The sequence below is a fragment of the Lontra canadensis genome, unplaced genomic scaffold (genome assembly GCF_010015895.1).
Source record: "Lontra canadensis isolate GAN:19392208 unplaced genomic scaffold, GSC_riverotter_1.0 scaffold45, whole genome shotgun sequence".
Lineage (NCBI taxonomy): Eukaryota > Metazoa > Chordata > Mammalia > Carnivora > Mustelidae > Lontra > Lontra canadensis.
The window spans coordinates 9,008,207-9,023,664 of record NW_022631039.1 but is presented as its reverse complement, the minus strand read 5'-3'; the positions used below and the strand labels follow the sequence as shown (position 1 = coordinate 9,023,664).

Below are 15,458 nucleotides of genomic sequence, written 5' to 3'. Positions count from 1 at the left end.
TCTTTTCCTAACCCCCATGTTGCACCTCCACTTCCTCATATCAGGGAGATCATATGATAGTTGTCTATCTCCACTTATTTCACTAAGCATGATACCCTCTAGTTCCATCCATGTCATCGCAAATGGCAAGATTTCATTTCTTTTGATGGCTGCATAGTATTCCATTGTGTATATATACCACCTCTTTATCCATTCATCTGTTGATGGACATCTAGGTTCTTTCCATAGTTTGGCTATTGTGGACATTGCTGCTATAAACATTTGGGTGCATGTGCCCCTTTGGATCACTACGTTTGTATCTTTAGGGTAAATACCCAGTAGTGCATTTGCTGGGTCATAGGGTAGCTCTATTTTCAACATTTTGAGGAACCTCCATGCTGTTTTCCAGAGTAGTTGCACCACCTTGCATTCCTACCAACAGTGTAGGAGGGTTCCCCTTTCTCTGCATCCTGGCCAGCGTCTGACATTTCCTGACTTGTTAATTTTAGCCATTCTGACTGGTATGAGGTGGTATCTCATTGTGGTTTTGATTTGTATTTCCCTGATGCCAAGTGATGTGGAGCACTTTTTCATGTGTCTGTTGGCCACCTGGATGTCTTCTTTGCAGAAACGTCTGTTCATGTCCTCTGCACATTTCTTAATTGGATTATTTGTTCTTTGGGTGTTGAGTTTGCTAAGTCCTTTAGGGATTTTGAATACTAGCCCTTTATCTGATATGTTGTTTGCAAATATCTTCTCCCATTCTGGTAGTTGTCTTTTGGTTTTGTTAACTGTTTCCTTAGCTGTGCAGAAGCTTTTCATCTTGATGAAGTCCCAGCAGTTCATTTTTTCCCATGCTTCCCTTGCCTTTGGCAATGTTCCTAGAAAGAAGTTGCTGCAGCTGAGGTCAAAGAGGTTGTTGCCTGTGTTCTCCTCAAGGATTTTGATGGATTCCTTTCTCACATTGAGGTCCTTCATCCATTTGGAGTCTATTTTCGTGTGTGATGTAAGGAAATGGTCCAATTTCATTTTTCTGCATGTGGCTGTCCAATTTTCCCAACACCATTTATTGAAGAGGCTGTCTTTTTCCACTGGACATTCTTTCCTGCTTTGTCGAAGATTAGTTGACCATAGAGTTGAGGGTCTATTTCTGGGCTCTCTATTCTGTTCCATTGATCTATGTGTCTGTTTTTGTGCCAGTACCATGCTGTCTTGATGATGACAGCTTTGGAATAGAGCTTGAAGTCCGGAATTGTGATGCCACCAACTTTGGCTTTCTCTCTCAATATTCCTTTGGCTATTCGAGGTCTTTTCTGGTTCCATATAAATTTTAGGATTATTTGTTCCATTTCTTTGAAAAAAATGGATGGGATTTTGATAGGGTTTGCATTAAATGTGTAGATTGCTTTAGGTAGCATAGACATTTTCACAATATTTGTTCTTCCAATCCAGGAGCATGGAACATTTTTCCATTCCTTTGTGTCTTCCTCAATTTCTTTCATGAGTACTTTATAGTTTTCTGAATATAGATTCTTAGCCTCTTTGGTTAGGTTTATTCCTAGGTATCTCATGTTTTGGGGTGCAAGTGTAAATGGGATTGACTCTTTAATTTCTCTTTCTTCTGTCTTGTTGTTGGCGTAGAGAAATGTAACTGATTTCTGTGCATTGATTTTATATCCTGACACTTTACTGAATTCCTGTATAAGTTCTAGCAGTTTTGGAGTGGAGCCTTTTGGGTTTTCTACATATAGTATCATATCATCTGCAAAGAGTAATAGTTTGACTTCTTCTTTGCCGATTTGGATGCCTTTAATTTCTTTTTGTTGTCTGATTATTGAGGCTAGGACTTCTAGTACTATGTTGAATAGCAGTGGTGATAATGGACATCCCTGCTGTGTTCCTGTCCTTAGCAGAAAAGCTTTCAGTTTTTCTCCAGTGAGGATGATATTTGCAGTGGGTTTTTCATAGATGGCTTTGATAATATTGAGGTATGCGCCCTCTATCCCTACACTTTGAAGAGTTTTAATCAGGAAGGGATGCTGTACTTTGTAAAATGCTTTTTCAGCATCTATTGAGAGTATCATATGGTTCTTGTTCTTTCTTTTATTAAGGTATTTTATCACATTGATTGATTTGTGGATGTTGAAACAACCTTGCAGCCCTGGAATAAATCCAACTTGCTCGTGGTGAATAATCCTTTTAATGTACTGTTGGATCCTATTGGCTAGTATTTTGGTGAGAATTTTTGCATCTGTGTTCATCAAGGATATTGGTCTGTAATTCTCTTTTTTGATGGGATCCTTGTCTGGTTTTGGGATCAAGGTGATGCTGGCCTCATAAAATGAGTTTGGAAGTTTTCCTTCCATTTCTATGTTTTGGAACAGTTTCAGGAGAATAGGAATTAATTCTTCTTTAAATGTTTGGTAGAATCCCCCTGGGAAGCCGTCTGGCCCTGGACTTTTGTTTGTTTGGTGATTTTTGATGACTGTTTAAATCTCCTTACTGGTTATGGGTCTGTTCAGGTTTTCTCTTTCTTCCTGGTTCAGTTGTGGTAGTTTATATGTCTCTAGGAATGCATCCATTTCTTCCAGATTGTCAAATTTGTTGGCGTAGAGTTGCTCATAGTATGTTCTTATAATTGTTTTCATTTCCTTGGTGTGGTTGTGATCTCTCCTCTTTCATTCATGATTTTATTTATTTGGGTCCTTTCTCTTTTCTTTTTGATAAGTCTGGCCAGGGGTTTGTCAATCTTATTAATTCTTTCAAAGAACCAGCTCCTAGTTTCGTTGATTTGTTCTATTGTTGTTTTTTTTTTGTTTGTTTGTTTGTTTGTTTTTTTTTTTAGTTTCTATTTCATTGATTTCTGCTTGATCTTTATGATTTCTCTTCTCCTTCTGGGTTTAGGCTTTTTTGTTCTTTCTCCAGCTCCTTTAGATGTAGGGTTAGGTTGTGTATTTGAGACCTTTCTTGTTTCTTGAGAAAGGCTTGTACCTCTATATATTTTCCTCTCAGAACTGTCTTTGTTGTGTCCCACAGATTCTGAACCGTTGTGTTTTCATTATCATTTGTTTCCGTGAATTTTTTCAATTCTTCTTTAATTTCCTGGTTGACCCATTCATTTTCTAGAAGGATGCTGTTTAGTCTCCATGTATTTGGGTTTTTTCCAAATTTCCTCTTATGATTGAGTTCTAGCTTCAGAGCATTGTGGTCTGAAAATATGTAGGGAATGACCCCAATCTTTTGATACTGGTTGAGACCTGATTTATGACCCAGGATGTGGTCTAATCTGGAGAATGTTCCATGTGCACTAGAGAAGAATATATATTCTGTTGCTTTGGGATGGAATGTTCTGAGTATATCTGTGATGTCCATCTGGTCCAGTGTGTCATTTAAGGCCTTTATTTCCTTGTTGGTCTTTTGCTTAGATGATCTGTCCATTTCAGTGAGGGGAGTGTTAAAGTCCCCTACTATTATTGTATTATTGTCGATGTGTTTCTTTGACTTTGTTATTAATTGGTTATATAGTTGGCTGCTCCCATGTTAGGGTCATAGATATTTAAAATCGTTAGGTCTTCTTGTTGGACATACTCTTTGAGTACAATATAGTGTCCTTCCTCATCTCTTATTATAGTCTTTGGCTTAAAATCTAATTGATCTGATATAAGGATTGCCACCCCAGCTTTCTTCTGATGTCCATTAGCAATGGTACATTGTTTTCCACCCCCTCACTTTAAATCTGGAGGTGTCTTCTGGTCTAAAATGAGTTTCTTGTAGGCAGCATATCGATGGGTTTTGTTTTTTTATCCATTCTGATACCCTGTGTCTTTTGATTGGGGCATTTAGCCCATTAACATTCAGGGTAACTATTGAGAGATATGAATTTAGTGCCATTGTATTGCTTGTAAGGTGACTGTTACTGTATATTGTCTCTGTTCCTTTCTCATCTACTACTTTTAGGGTCTCTCTTTGCTTAGGGGACCCCTTTCAATATTTCCTGTAGAGCTGGTTTGGTGTTTGCAAATTCTTTCAGTTTTTATTTGTCCTGGAAGCTTTTGATCTCTCCTTCTATTTTCAGTGATAGCCTAGCTGGATATAGTATTCTTGGCTGCATGTTTTTCTCGTTTAGTGCTCTGAATATATCATGCCAGTTCTCTCTGGCCTGCCAGGTCTCTGTGGATAGGTCCACTGCCAATCTAATGTTTTTACTCTTGTATGTTGCAGACTTCTTTTCCTGGGCTGCTTTCAGGATTTTCTCTTTGTCGCTAAGACTTGTAAATTTTACTATCAGATGATGAGGTGTGGACCTATTTTTATTGATTTTGAGGGGCATTCTTAGCATCTCCTGGATTTTGATGTTTTTTCCCTTTGCCATATTAGGGAAATTCTCCACAATATTCCTCTCCAATATACCTTCTGCTCCCCTCTCTCTTTCTTCTTCTTCTGGAATCCCAATTATTCTAATGTTGTGTCATCTTATGTTGTCACTTATCTCTCGAATTCTCTCCTCATGGTTCAGTATTTGTTTGTCTCTCTTTTGCTCAGCTTCTTTATTCTCTGTCATTTGGTCTTCTATGTCACTAATTCTTTCTTCTGCCTCATTTATCCTAGTAGTAAGAGCTTTGATTGCACCTCATTAATAGCTTTTTTGATTTAAACTTGGTTAGATTTTCATTCTTTTGTTTCTCCAGAAAGGGCTTTTATCTCTCCAGAGAGGGTTTCTCTAATATACTTTATGCCTTTTTCGAGAATAGTCATTCTGAACTCTAGATCTGTTATATTACCAATGTCTGTATTGATTAGGTCCCCAGCCTTTGGTACTGTTTCTTGTTCTTTTTTTTTGTGGTGAGTTTTTCTGCCTTGTCATTTTGTCCAGATAAGAATATATGAAGGAGCAAATAAATACTAAAAGGGTGGCAAAGACCCCAGGAAAATGCGCTTTAACCAAATCAGAAGAGACCCCAAATTGGGGGGGGGGGAAGGGATAAAAAGAGGTTCCGAAAAAAAATTTAAAAAGAAAAGAAATAAAGAAAAATATAAAAAAGAAAAAATATACATATATTAGACTGGTGACTAGAACAGGGTTGCCCACTTAATTTTGGGAGTATTATGGTCTCTTAGAAGAAACTACCTCCCAAAATTTTAAGGAATGAAAAACGTATATAAGGGTAAACACAATGAAGGGATGGAATATGCCTATAAAGATGAAAAAAAAATTTTTTTAATTTCTAAAAAAGGAGTTGATAAAGTAAGTTGGTTGGGAGAATAAAGAAAAAGAAAGTGGAGAGAATTTGCTCAGGCTGGAGACTAGAACAAGCCCGGAGCTAGATTTGGGGTATATTTGAATCTATTAGAAGAAGTTGTACCCCAAATTTTTTAGAAGAAGAAACCCAATGTGTATACAAAAAATAAAGTTAAATACAATGAAGGATAAAATATGACTATAATAATGAAGGTTCAAAAAAGGTTATTATTATTATTTTTTGAAAGGTATTTTTAAGATAAACTAGTTTAAAAACGTTAAAAAAGGAAAGGGTAAAAATTAAAAAAAAATTTAGTAGCACATTGACAGGACTGGAAGAGATTAAGCTGAGTGAAATAAGTCAAGCAGAGAGAGTCAATTATCATATGGTTTCACTTATTTGTGGAGCATAACAAATAGCATGGAGGACATGGGGAGTTAGGAGAAGGGAGTTGGGGGAAATTGGAAGGGGAGGTGAACAATGAGAGACTATATACTCTGAAAAACAATCTGAAGGGTTTGAAGAGGTGGGGGGTGGGAGTTTGGGGGAACCAGGTGGTGGGTATTAGAGAGGGCACGGACTGCATGGAGCACTGGGTGTGGTACATAAACAATGAATACTGTTATGCTGAAAATAAATTTAAATAAATGATTTTTTAAAAAGCTATTCCTAAGTATTCAGTTCTTCTTGATGTTATTGTAAAGGAGTTATATTCCTAATTTCACTTTTGGATTTTTTTATTGTAGTTTATGAAATACAATTGATTTTGTATGTTGGTCTTGTATTCTGAAACCCTGCTAAACTGGTTTATTAGTTCCAATAGACTCCTATTGCATTCCTTCAGATTTTCTATGTACAACATTATGCTCTCTGATAATAGAGATGCTTTTACTTCTTTATTTCCTCTATGAATAACTCATGTTTCCCCTTCCTCCCTCCCTCACTTCCTTCCTTCCTCCCTCAGTCCCTCTTTCCCTCCCTCCATCCATCTTCCTCCCTCCCTCCCTCCCTTTCCTTTTCTTTCTTTCTTCTCTCTCTCTCTCTTTTTTGCATATATTTCCTGGCTAAAACTTCTAGTACAATGTTGAATAGAAGGGTAATAGAGACATCCTCATTTTGTTTAATCTTATGGGTAAGTGTCCAGTCTGTATCCAATAAGTGTGGTGTTAGCTATGAGTTTTTCATAGATGCCCTTTATCGGATTGAGGACATTCCTTTCTTCTTCTAGTTTGTTGAGTATTCTTATTGCCAAATTGTGTTGGATTTTTGTTATATACTTTCTCTGGCTGTATTGAGATGACTATGTGGTTTTTAAAAATTTTTGTCATGGGGTGCCTGGGTGGCTCAGTGGGTTAAGCCTCTGCTTTTGGCTCAGGTCATGATCTCAGGGTCCTGGTATCGGGCCCTGCATCAGGCTCTCTGCTCAGCAGGGAGCCTGCTTCCCCCCCTCTCTCTGCCTACTTGTGATCTTTCTCTCTGTCAAATAAATAAATAAAATCTTAAAATTTTTTTTTTGTCATTCTATTGTATTATGTAACCTGGAATTGCCGGGATAAACCCCTCTTGGTTATGGTATATCCTTCTTTTGATATGTTGCTGGGTTCAGTTTGCTTGTATTTTGTTGAGAATTTGAGGATCCGTGTCATAAGATACATTGGTCTGTAGTTTTCTTGTTTTGTGATATCATTGTCTGGTTTTAGTATTAGCATAATACTGGCCAAGTAGAATGAGTTTGGAAGTGTTCCTACCTCTCTATTTTTGGAAGGATTTGTGAAAAATTGGTGTTGATTGTACTGTAAATATTTGCTAGAACTCACCTGAGAAATCACCTGGAACTGAGCTTCTTTTTTGTCAGCAGTTTCTTCACTACTAACTCAGTCATTTTATTTGTCTTTCAGATTGCCTCTGTGTGTGTGTGTGCTGTTTATGTCACTTTCTAGTTTCTCTTTTTCTAGCAATTTTACCATTTCGTCTAGTTTATTGGCATTCTGTTGTTCATAGTATTCCCTATAGTCCTTTTTAGTTTTGTAATGTCAGCAGTAATCTCCTCTTTCACTTCTGATGACAATAATTGGAATCTCTTCTCCTTTTTCCTTGGTTGTCTAGCTAAAGGTCTTTTGAAAGAATCAGCTTTGCTTTCTTTGAATTTTCTCTTGTTTTTTATTCCCTATTTTCTAAGTTTCTGCTCTTGTCTGTATTATGTGCTTCCTTCTGCTTGCTTTTGGTTTAACATGCTCATGTATTTTGGGCATTTTGAAAAATATTATATTTTTAAATTTCTTTTCAGTGACCAGAATTCATTGTTTATGCACCACACCCAGTGCTCCATGCAATACCTGCCCTCCCTAATACCCACCACCAGGCTCACCCAACTTCCCATCCCCCACCCCTTCAAAACTCTCAGATTGTTTTTCAGAGTCCATAGTCTCTCATGGTTCGTCTCCCCCTCCACTTTCCCCCAACTCCCTTCACCTCTCCATCTCCCCATGTCCTCCATGTTATTTCTTATGCTCTACAAATAAGTGAAACCATAATACTTGGCTCTCTCTGCTTGACTTATTTCACTCAGCATAATTTCTTCCCGTCCCATCCATGTTGCTACAAAAGTTGGGTATTCATCCTTTCTGATGGAGGCATAATACTCCATAGTGTATATGGACCACATCTTCCTTATCCATTCGTCTGTTGAAGGGCATCTTGGTTCTTTCCACAGTTTGGCGACCGTGGCCATTGCTGCTATAAACATTGGGGTACAGATGGCCCTTCTTTTCACTACATCTGTATCTTTGGGGTAAATACCCAGGAGTGCAATTGCAGGGTCATAGGGAAGCTCTATTTTTAATTTCTTAAGGAAACTCCACGCTGTTTTCCAATGTGGCTGCACCAACTTGCATTCCCACTAACAGTGCAAGAGGGTTCTTTGGCATGTTTTTGACAGAGTGTTGGGTCATATATTTGAAATCTTGGTTTTCTTTAAAGATAGGCATATATAATGAGAAGTTTCTTTCCAGACATTGCTTTTGCTACATCCCATGAGTTTTGGTATGCGGTTTCCTCATTTTTGTGTTCTCCAACTAATTCTAAAATGCCCTTTAGATTTCCTCTTTGCTGACTGGCTGTATAAAAGTGTATTGTGTAATTTCCACATATTTGTGGGTTTTCCATGTTGGTTGTGTTCTTGTTTTCTAATTTTATTCCATTGTAGTTGAAGGCGTACCTATGTATTATTTCCATCCTGACACAATTTCTTAAACAGTGTGATAAATCAAAGTAACATATTATGGTCTGGTGTTTCAAAATATGCTCTACTCCAAAAATAAAAGTCTAAGAGATCCGGGAATGTAATCCCATTCCTTTGGATCTGACTGCTCTAGTGGTGGCCCATGTGTGTGACTTGCTGTGGCTCAGCCATTGGCTTGAAAGTTCAAGTAAAGTTCATAGAGGGATTAACTCCTGATATGAATGAATCCTGGTGTCTTTTAATCCTCAGTTGGTAGGTGAAATTATACATGCTCCAGGGAAATTTTGCATTTTCATTGATATTTCCATTGTTGTTGTTGTTTTTTCTTGTAGTCATGTTTCCATTCCTTAGCCCCATTTTTGAAATGTTAAATATCTCAATATTTCCAAAAAGCGTTACTGATTTTTTCAAGAAATCTATAAAGAGGATGAAGGAAAGTCGCCTCAAAGATAAACAAAAGGTAAATCCAGTGGTAGTTACATGTGCATATTCACCTTTGATCTTTTTTTGAGCTGTATACATCTGATATGCATGCTACTAAGTATGTTTTTATGGTAAATAGAGAACTCTAGAGTTTAGGGCAAGAGACTTCTAACATTTTAGAGAGAATGAAGAAGGAAGAGGTCAGGAGAGGCAATAAGATGAGTCAGCTGATGTTTAAAATTCAGGAATAAGCATGCCAATGAGTATGTCACTGCATCAGTTTGGTGAGAGAAAAACTACCACTTCCCTTCAATAAATGGTCAAAACATAAAAATTACTGTGTAAAATCATTTTCCTGGTAGTATAATTTTGCCATATCTTATAATGGCAAAGAATCCCTTCAATTCCAAGCCTCTTTTCTTACACATTCTCCAGTGGAAGTTCCCCCCCAGGCACCTGCTTATGTTAAATTTGAGACTGTCATAGTCTGGAGTGAGCAGGTGTCTTCTTTGGGCACTGAGGCTGCAAGCTGGCCAAACAGGCTTTGCCTTCCCGAGGCCTGGTGGCCAACACTAGGATGTGTGCAGGACAGGGAGACAGGACTAGTACCCTAGGATGTCTCTGAAGTTTGTGCAGAGTTCTGGGATGGTGGAGCATTGGAAGATGCTGACACAGAAGCTTCCTGTGGACTCTGCAGAGGCCAGGGGATTGGTATTTATGGCCATTCATTAACAATCAAGGCTGAAAAAACAAAAGGACTAAAAATCAGATACTTTCTGCTGAGCTAGTAGGTGTCATAGGAGAGGGAGCAGGCAACTCTTGGGCCAGGAAGCTGTGTTTAAAAGCCAGAGAAGCTGAGGAACAGAGAGAGCAAGAACCAAAAAACAGTGGGACATAAGGCTGGATTCCTGTCAGCGAAATATCATGCTCTCCAAGATTTCTTGCTGGACATTTTTGTTCACTGATGTCTCTGACAACATTAGTTAAATTCCAGGTGTAAAGGCATCATATACTCAGGAAATAAGTTAGTATTTCTGGCTTCACAAGTGAGTTTTTGTCATTAAAATGTCTCTTTCTGTGTCCAGCACCGAGTGGACTTTCTTCAGCTGATGATTAACTCCCAGAATTCTGAAGAAATGGACACCCCTAAAGGTAAGCCAGGGGAGCTTCAGAGGGCTCTTGATGGGGCAACTCAGAGACAGGAGATGGTTCTCAGATACAGAGGAACATTTTTAGCAGATAGAATATCAGAAAATTGAAGGAAGACACATGTTCAGATACAAATGGCAGCCTGAGCATTTTCCAGAAGAATACAGCCACAATTTGTTCAAAGCTCAAAGGGCAATGACAGACAAAGCTCTCAGTGGTCTGCCACATGGGGGCTTGTTTGCAATGGCAATCCTCCAGCCTAATCCAGGCCCACTGAATCAGAACCTCTGCCTGGAAATTCACATCAAGGTTTCATCACATCATGAGGCACCTGGCTGCAGTATTGGTGACCTTCACTTGGAACACTTGGTTAAACTTGTGTTCACTGGCTTAATCTACTGCAAGTTTTTCTTTTCCTTTTGTAATTAAGAAGTAACTGGTGCAGGATGCCTTTGTGACTGTGTACATATGGTGTTTCTCTTTAAACCATCACCTACTACTTTTATCATCCATGGATGGTATTTGACTAAAACCATTATTACTATGATGGTTGCAAATGATGACTTTCTACTTCCACCATTGCTTCTACATTAGGAGTTACAGTCCATTGTTAGGGTCAGCTTTCCATTCACCATCATTATTGTATTTGTTTATTTATTTTTTATTTTTATTTTTTATTATGTCCAGTTAGCATAGAGTATATCATGAGTTTTTATGCAGTGTTCAACAATTCACTAGTTGCATATAACATCCAATATTCTGTATTTGTCTATTTATATATGTCAGTATGATCTCATATATTACTTACTCTCTTATATCGTTTTTTATTTGGATTGTTAATTTTCTCAGATTTGTCCTCTATAAACACTTTCATTTGGGCTCCTGTGTCCTTTTTTTTTCTTTCAACTTCTTTTTTATGTATCCAATAAACTTTATTTATTTAAAGATTTTATTATTTATTTGTTAAAGAGAGCAAGAGAGAGAAAACACAGGAGAGGGAGCAGCAGACAGAAAGAGAAACAAGCTCCTTGCAGAGCAAGGAGACTGATACAGAACTTGATCCCAGGACCCTGGGATCATGACCTGAGCTGAAGGCAGAAGCTTAACCGACTGAGCCACACAGGTGTCTCAATAGACTTTATTTTTTATAGCATTTTTGGATTCACTGCAAAACTGAGTGAAAGACACAGTGATTTATCCCATATCACCCCTGCCCCACTTACATGCAGCACCCCCCTCTATCAAAATCCCCCACCATGTGGTGATTTTGTTATAGACAATGTCCCTAGAGTGACACATTATTATTACCCTAAATCCATAGTTTACATTACAGTTCACCCTTGGTGTTGTATATGTTATGGGTTTAGACCTACATATAGTGATGTATATCCACCACTATGGCACACAGAGTATTCTGTTATTCAGAGTATTCTATTATTTCCTGAGCATTTCCTTGCATTCTGGTGTGAGACATTCCACTGTTTCCCATGATGACCCCTTGGAATGAGCCATTTTCTCCAAGAAGCTCTGTTTCCTTTTAGTGAGAATGGTATTTAGAAACCAGAATCTGGGATCTAGGTGTGCTTGTTGCTATGAGGGTGTCTTTGCTTCTATTTCCTCTCAGTAGGTCAAGCCCAGAATGTCAACTATATTTACATAGGACTAAACAACATAAATATTTCTATATCCATAACCAGTGATCTAATTGTGGTCTTTGCATCTGAAAGAAAAAAGAGGGTTTGATTTATAGTTGTTTTTGTGACAGAAATATTCCCATTGTGGTTAATTTTAAGCCATGTATGGTTTGACAACCACCTCACAAAATTCTTGAATATATATAACAGCTTATTCTAGAGAAAAAATGATTAGCTTACTTTACCACACCACTAATATCTGTATTTCTGTATCTATTATGATGTCTACTTCTATGCTTTTAAAAATTTTTTAAAAATATTTTCTTTATTTATTTGACAGAGAGAGAAAGAGACGGTGAAAGAGGGAACACAAGCAGGTGGAGGGGGAGAGGGAGAAGCAGGCTTCCCACAGAGCAGGGAACCTGATGTGGGGCTCGATCCCAGGACTCTGGGATCATGATCTGAGCAAGGGGCAGACTGAGCCTTCCACGTGTTCCTATATCATTCTATTCTCTCTCTCTCTCTCTCTCTCTCTCTCTAGTTCTACTATATTCTATGATAAAGGAAATATTCTATATATATGCTTGTTTCTGTACAGAACTACTACACACATGTGGTTATTGAGAACTTGACATGTGGCTAGTATCACTGAAGATCTGAATCTTATATTGTATTTAATATAACTAAGTAAAACTTAAATATAAATAGCCACATCTGGCAAGTAGCTATCTTACTGGACAGCAGAGCCCTAAACTTTGATTATCATGGGGCTCATGGCAATCATGGAAAAACTTTGATTGTTGAATTTATCCACAGCAGCATCACAGAAAGTATGACTGTCATATCACAACTCTATAGAACTTTCTTAGACTTTTTGTATTGTTTTTAGTTGTGACTTACATGTTGGTGGCAGGTACCATGTTCATTTCAGTGCTCTAAGTATCTAAATGTCCTGACAAAGTTCTGATGAAAGAAATTAGAGCATGACCATGGTGAGTTTCTGCCAAGAGAAAAGTCAAAGGACATGTCAACTTATATTCAGAGTGGGGCCATTCACTAAGGAAGGTGACATTCAGGTTTTGATTGAATAGGCATTGCTAATGCCATTCACTGGATTCAGTTTGTCTGTTTCTTGCTAGCTAGTACCCTCTATTGACACCTTCTTTCTTCTGCTCCTTTAATGGCATGAATTATCCTAGTTTAGTCACCACTCTTCTCACTTTGTCTGCGTTGTAGTTTCTGTACATACTGGAGGTCGTCCACTTGAGAAGTTATGTGCCAGGTCTTCTATTAGCTGAGACCTTGGAAAGGTATAAGCTGTGCTTCTCAATATAGGTTGTGCACACAGATCACCACATCTCATGAAAGGTCAGATTTTGATTCGATTGTTGAAGGGTGACATTTGAGAGTCTGCATTTCTAATAAGCTCCCAGATGCTGCAGATCCCACATTTGGGGCAGCAAGATTTATCTGTAGCCCAGTTGTATTCTTTAAAGTTCCCACAAATATGTTTAGGTAAAAGATCATCCATTTTTCCTAACAATTAAGCCTTAGCATTGCAAACTCTCTAAAGAAATTTATTTTCTGTTTTAGCGGAAAGGATTTAAATTTTCCTGGGAGAGATACTATCCCATGTGACTTAGGACTGAAGTCCTGTTGGGATTCTCCAAAGGACATCCTGATAACTCTGTGTACATTAGATGAAATGCCATTTCCTGAAATCACTTATCTGTGTTGGTGGGGAAGTTGGCATGAGCCGGAATGGATGGTCAAGACCATGAGAATAGGCCATGGGAATAACCAGGTCAAGACAACTTCTGGCTTTTCTGACTCTGTAAGGTAGACATCAGAGTGCAAACCCCTGTGAGTTTGATTCCGGATTGCTTTTAAATTTTTCTCCAAAGGAAATGTGAGTTTCAAATAGATTTCTCATCATCTAAAATGTGGTATTTTATATTCATCTGCTTTAGCTCAAATGTCTCTCTTCTCCTTTTAGCTCTGTCTGATCTGGAACTCGTGGCCCAATCTATTATCTTTATTTTTGCTGGCTACGAGACCACTAGCACGTCTCTTTCCTTCCTTGTGTATGAACTGGCCACTCACCCTGATGTCCAGCAGAAACTGCAGGAGGAGATTGATGCGATTTTCCCCAAGAAGGTGAGTGGGTCCTACTGAGGAGGGAGTCAGAATAGGCTTGGTTATATCTCAGTAACAGATTCGCTCTCAAATCCAGAGGGTTTTCATAAAAAGGTTTACTTCTAACTCACGTTTGCATGTCCAACATGGGGGTGAGTCTCTGCTTCATACAGTTGTTTGGTGGTACCGGGGAAAGAGGCTCCAGTTTCTTATACCTGTATTATCTGGAACTTGGGGACTAATTCTTGGCTGGGTAACAAGGAACTAAACACAGCTACCTATACAGGAGCTCCCAGCTTATGAAGAGACCTGGCCGCGGGGGCTGGAGTACCTTATTGAGCAAACAGTGAAACACCAGACCATCAATGAGGAGACCTTTCCAGCAACAGAGGGTGGGGCTGAGATCTGATCCTCTTCACAATATTCCCTAGAACTGAAATTGTGTTCCCACAGTTGGTGGCATCCAGTCCTACCCCTCTCTTGTCCTATTTGTGTTGAAAGGAACTAGTGTCTCCCCCAATTATGGTTTTTATGTAATATAGTGTTTCTCTCTAAATACTGTAAATATAATTGAAATTATAGAAAGTAGGATATTTCCGCTAGAAGAGTTTATGTGGAAGAGGAGATATTTTCTGTTGTATGTTCTTCTTCTATGGTGTGGGTGTGTGACCTCTGTTTTGAAAGGAAATGTTGATTTCAGCATATTTCACTGACGACTAAGGGTCATAGGGAGAAATAAAATAAGATAAAAACAGAGAGGGAGATAAACTATAACTCTTAAGTATAGGAAACAAACTGGGGGTTTCTGGAAGGGAGAGGATGGGAGGATGGGGTAACTGGGGGATGGGCATTAAGGGGGACACCTGATGTAATGAGCACTGAGTGTTATATGCAAGTAATGAATTATCAAATTCTACACGTGAAACTCATAATACACTATATGTTAACTAAATTGAACTTAAATAAAAAACTAAAAAAAAAACCATTAAGTGTCACAGTCTTAGTCTCTTTTGTTCACATGAGGAAGAAAAATCACTACCTAGGAAGGATTTCAGACCCTGTTTAGGGGATTGTCCCGTCTCCCCTTGTCATTACTATTGCACACATGTCAGTGGGCCACTGAGCAGGTGAAAGGACATGGTAGATATGAAAACGTCCATAAATGCCCTTTACCAAAATACATGATTCTAAGGTGTTCCTAACACTTCAGTAATAATGTATAGAGTGAGTTGAATGTTGATTCCAAATCTCAATGTATCAAAATCTGTTTCTTTCCTTCCAGGCACCACCCACTTATGATGCCCTTGTACAGATGGAGTATCTGGACATGGTGTTGAATGAAACTCTCAGATTATACCCAATCGGTGGTAGACTTGAGAGGGTCTGTAAGAAAGATGTGGAAATCAGTGGTGTGTTTATTCCCAAAGGGACAGTGGTGATGGTGCCACTCTTTACTCTTCACCGAGACCAGGATCTCTGGCCAGAGCCTGAGGAGTTCCGTCCTGAAAGGTACAGGAAACCCTGGAATGGGGAACCCACCCTCATATTGGAGGATATTCTGATATTTCCTTCATATAGATGACAAGCATATGGTTGTACAATTATTTATTTGTACATCTTTTTATTTTTGGAAGTATTTTTTATTACAAGATGATC

The 15,458-nt window shown here is 38.4% G+C and overlaps 1 protein-coding gene across 1 annotated transcript in view; it reads left to right on the top strand.

Moving 5' to 3' along the window:
• LOC116876456 (cytochrome P450 3A12) overlaps positions 1-15,458 on the top strand; it is a 46,421-nt gene that overhangs the window by 26,321 nt on the left and 4,642 nt on the right. The window contains exons 8-11 of the mRNA XM_032872634.1: positions 8,793-8,920; positions 9,969-10,035; positions 13,663-13,823; positions 15,085-15,311. Coding sequence (XP_032728525.1) covers positions 8,793-8,920; positions 9,969-10,035; positions 13,663-13,823; positions 15,085-15,311 — 583 coding nt within the window. The remainder of the gene's footprint in view (positions 1-8,792; positions 8,921-9,968; positions 10,036-13,662; positions 13,824-15,084; positions 15,312-15,458) is intronic.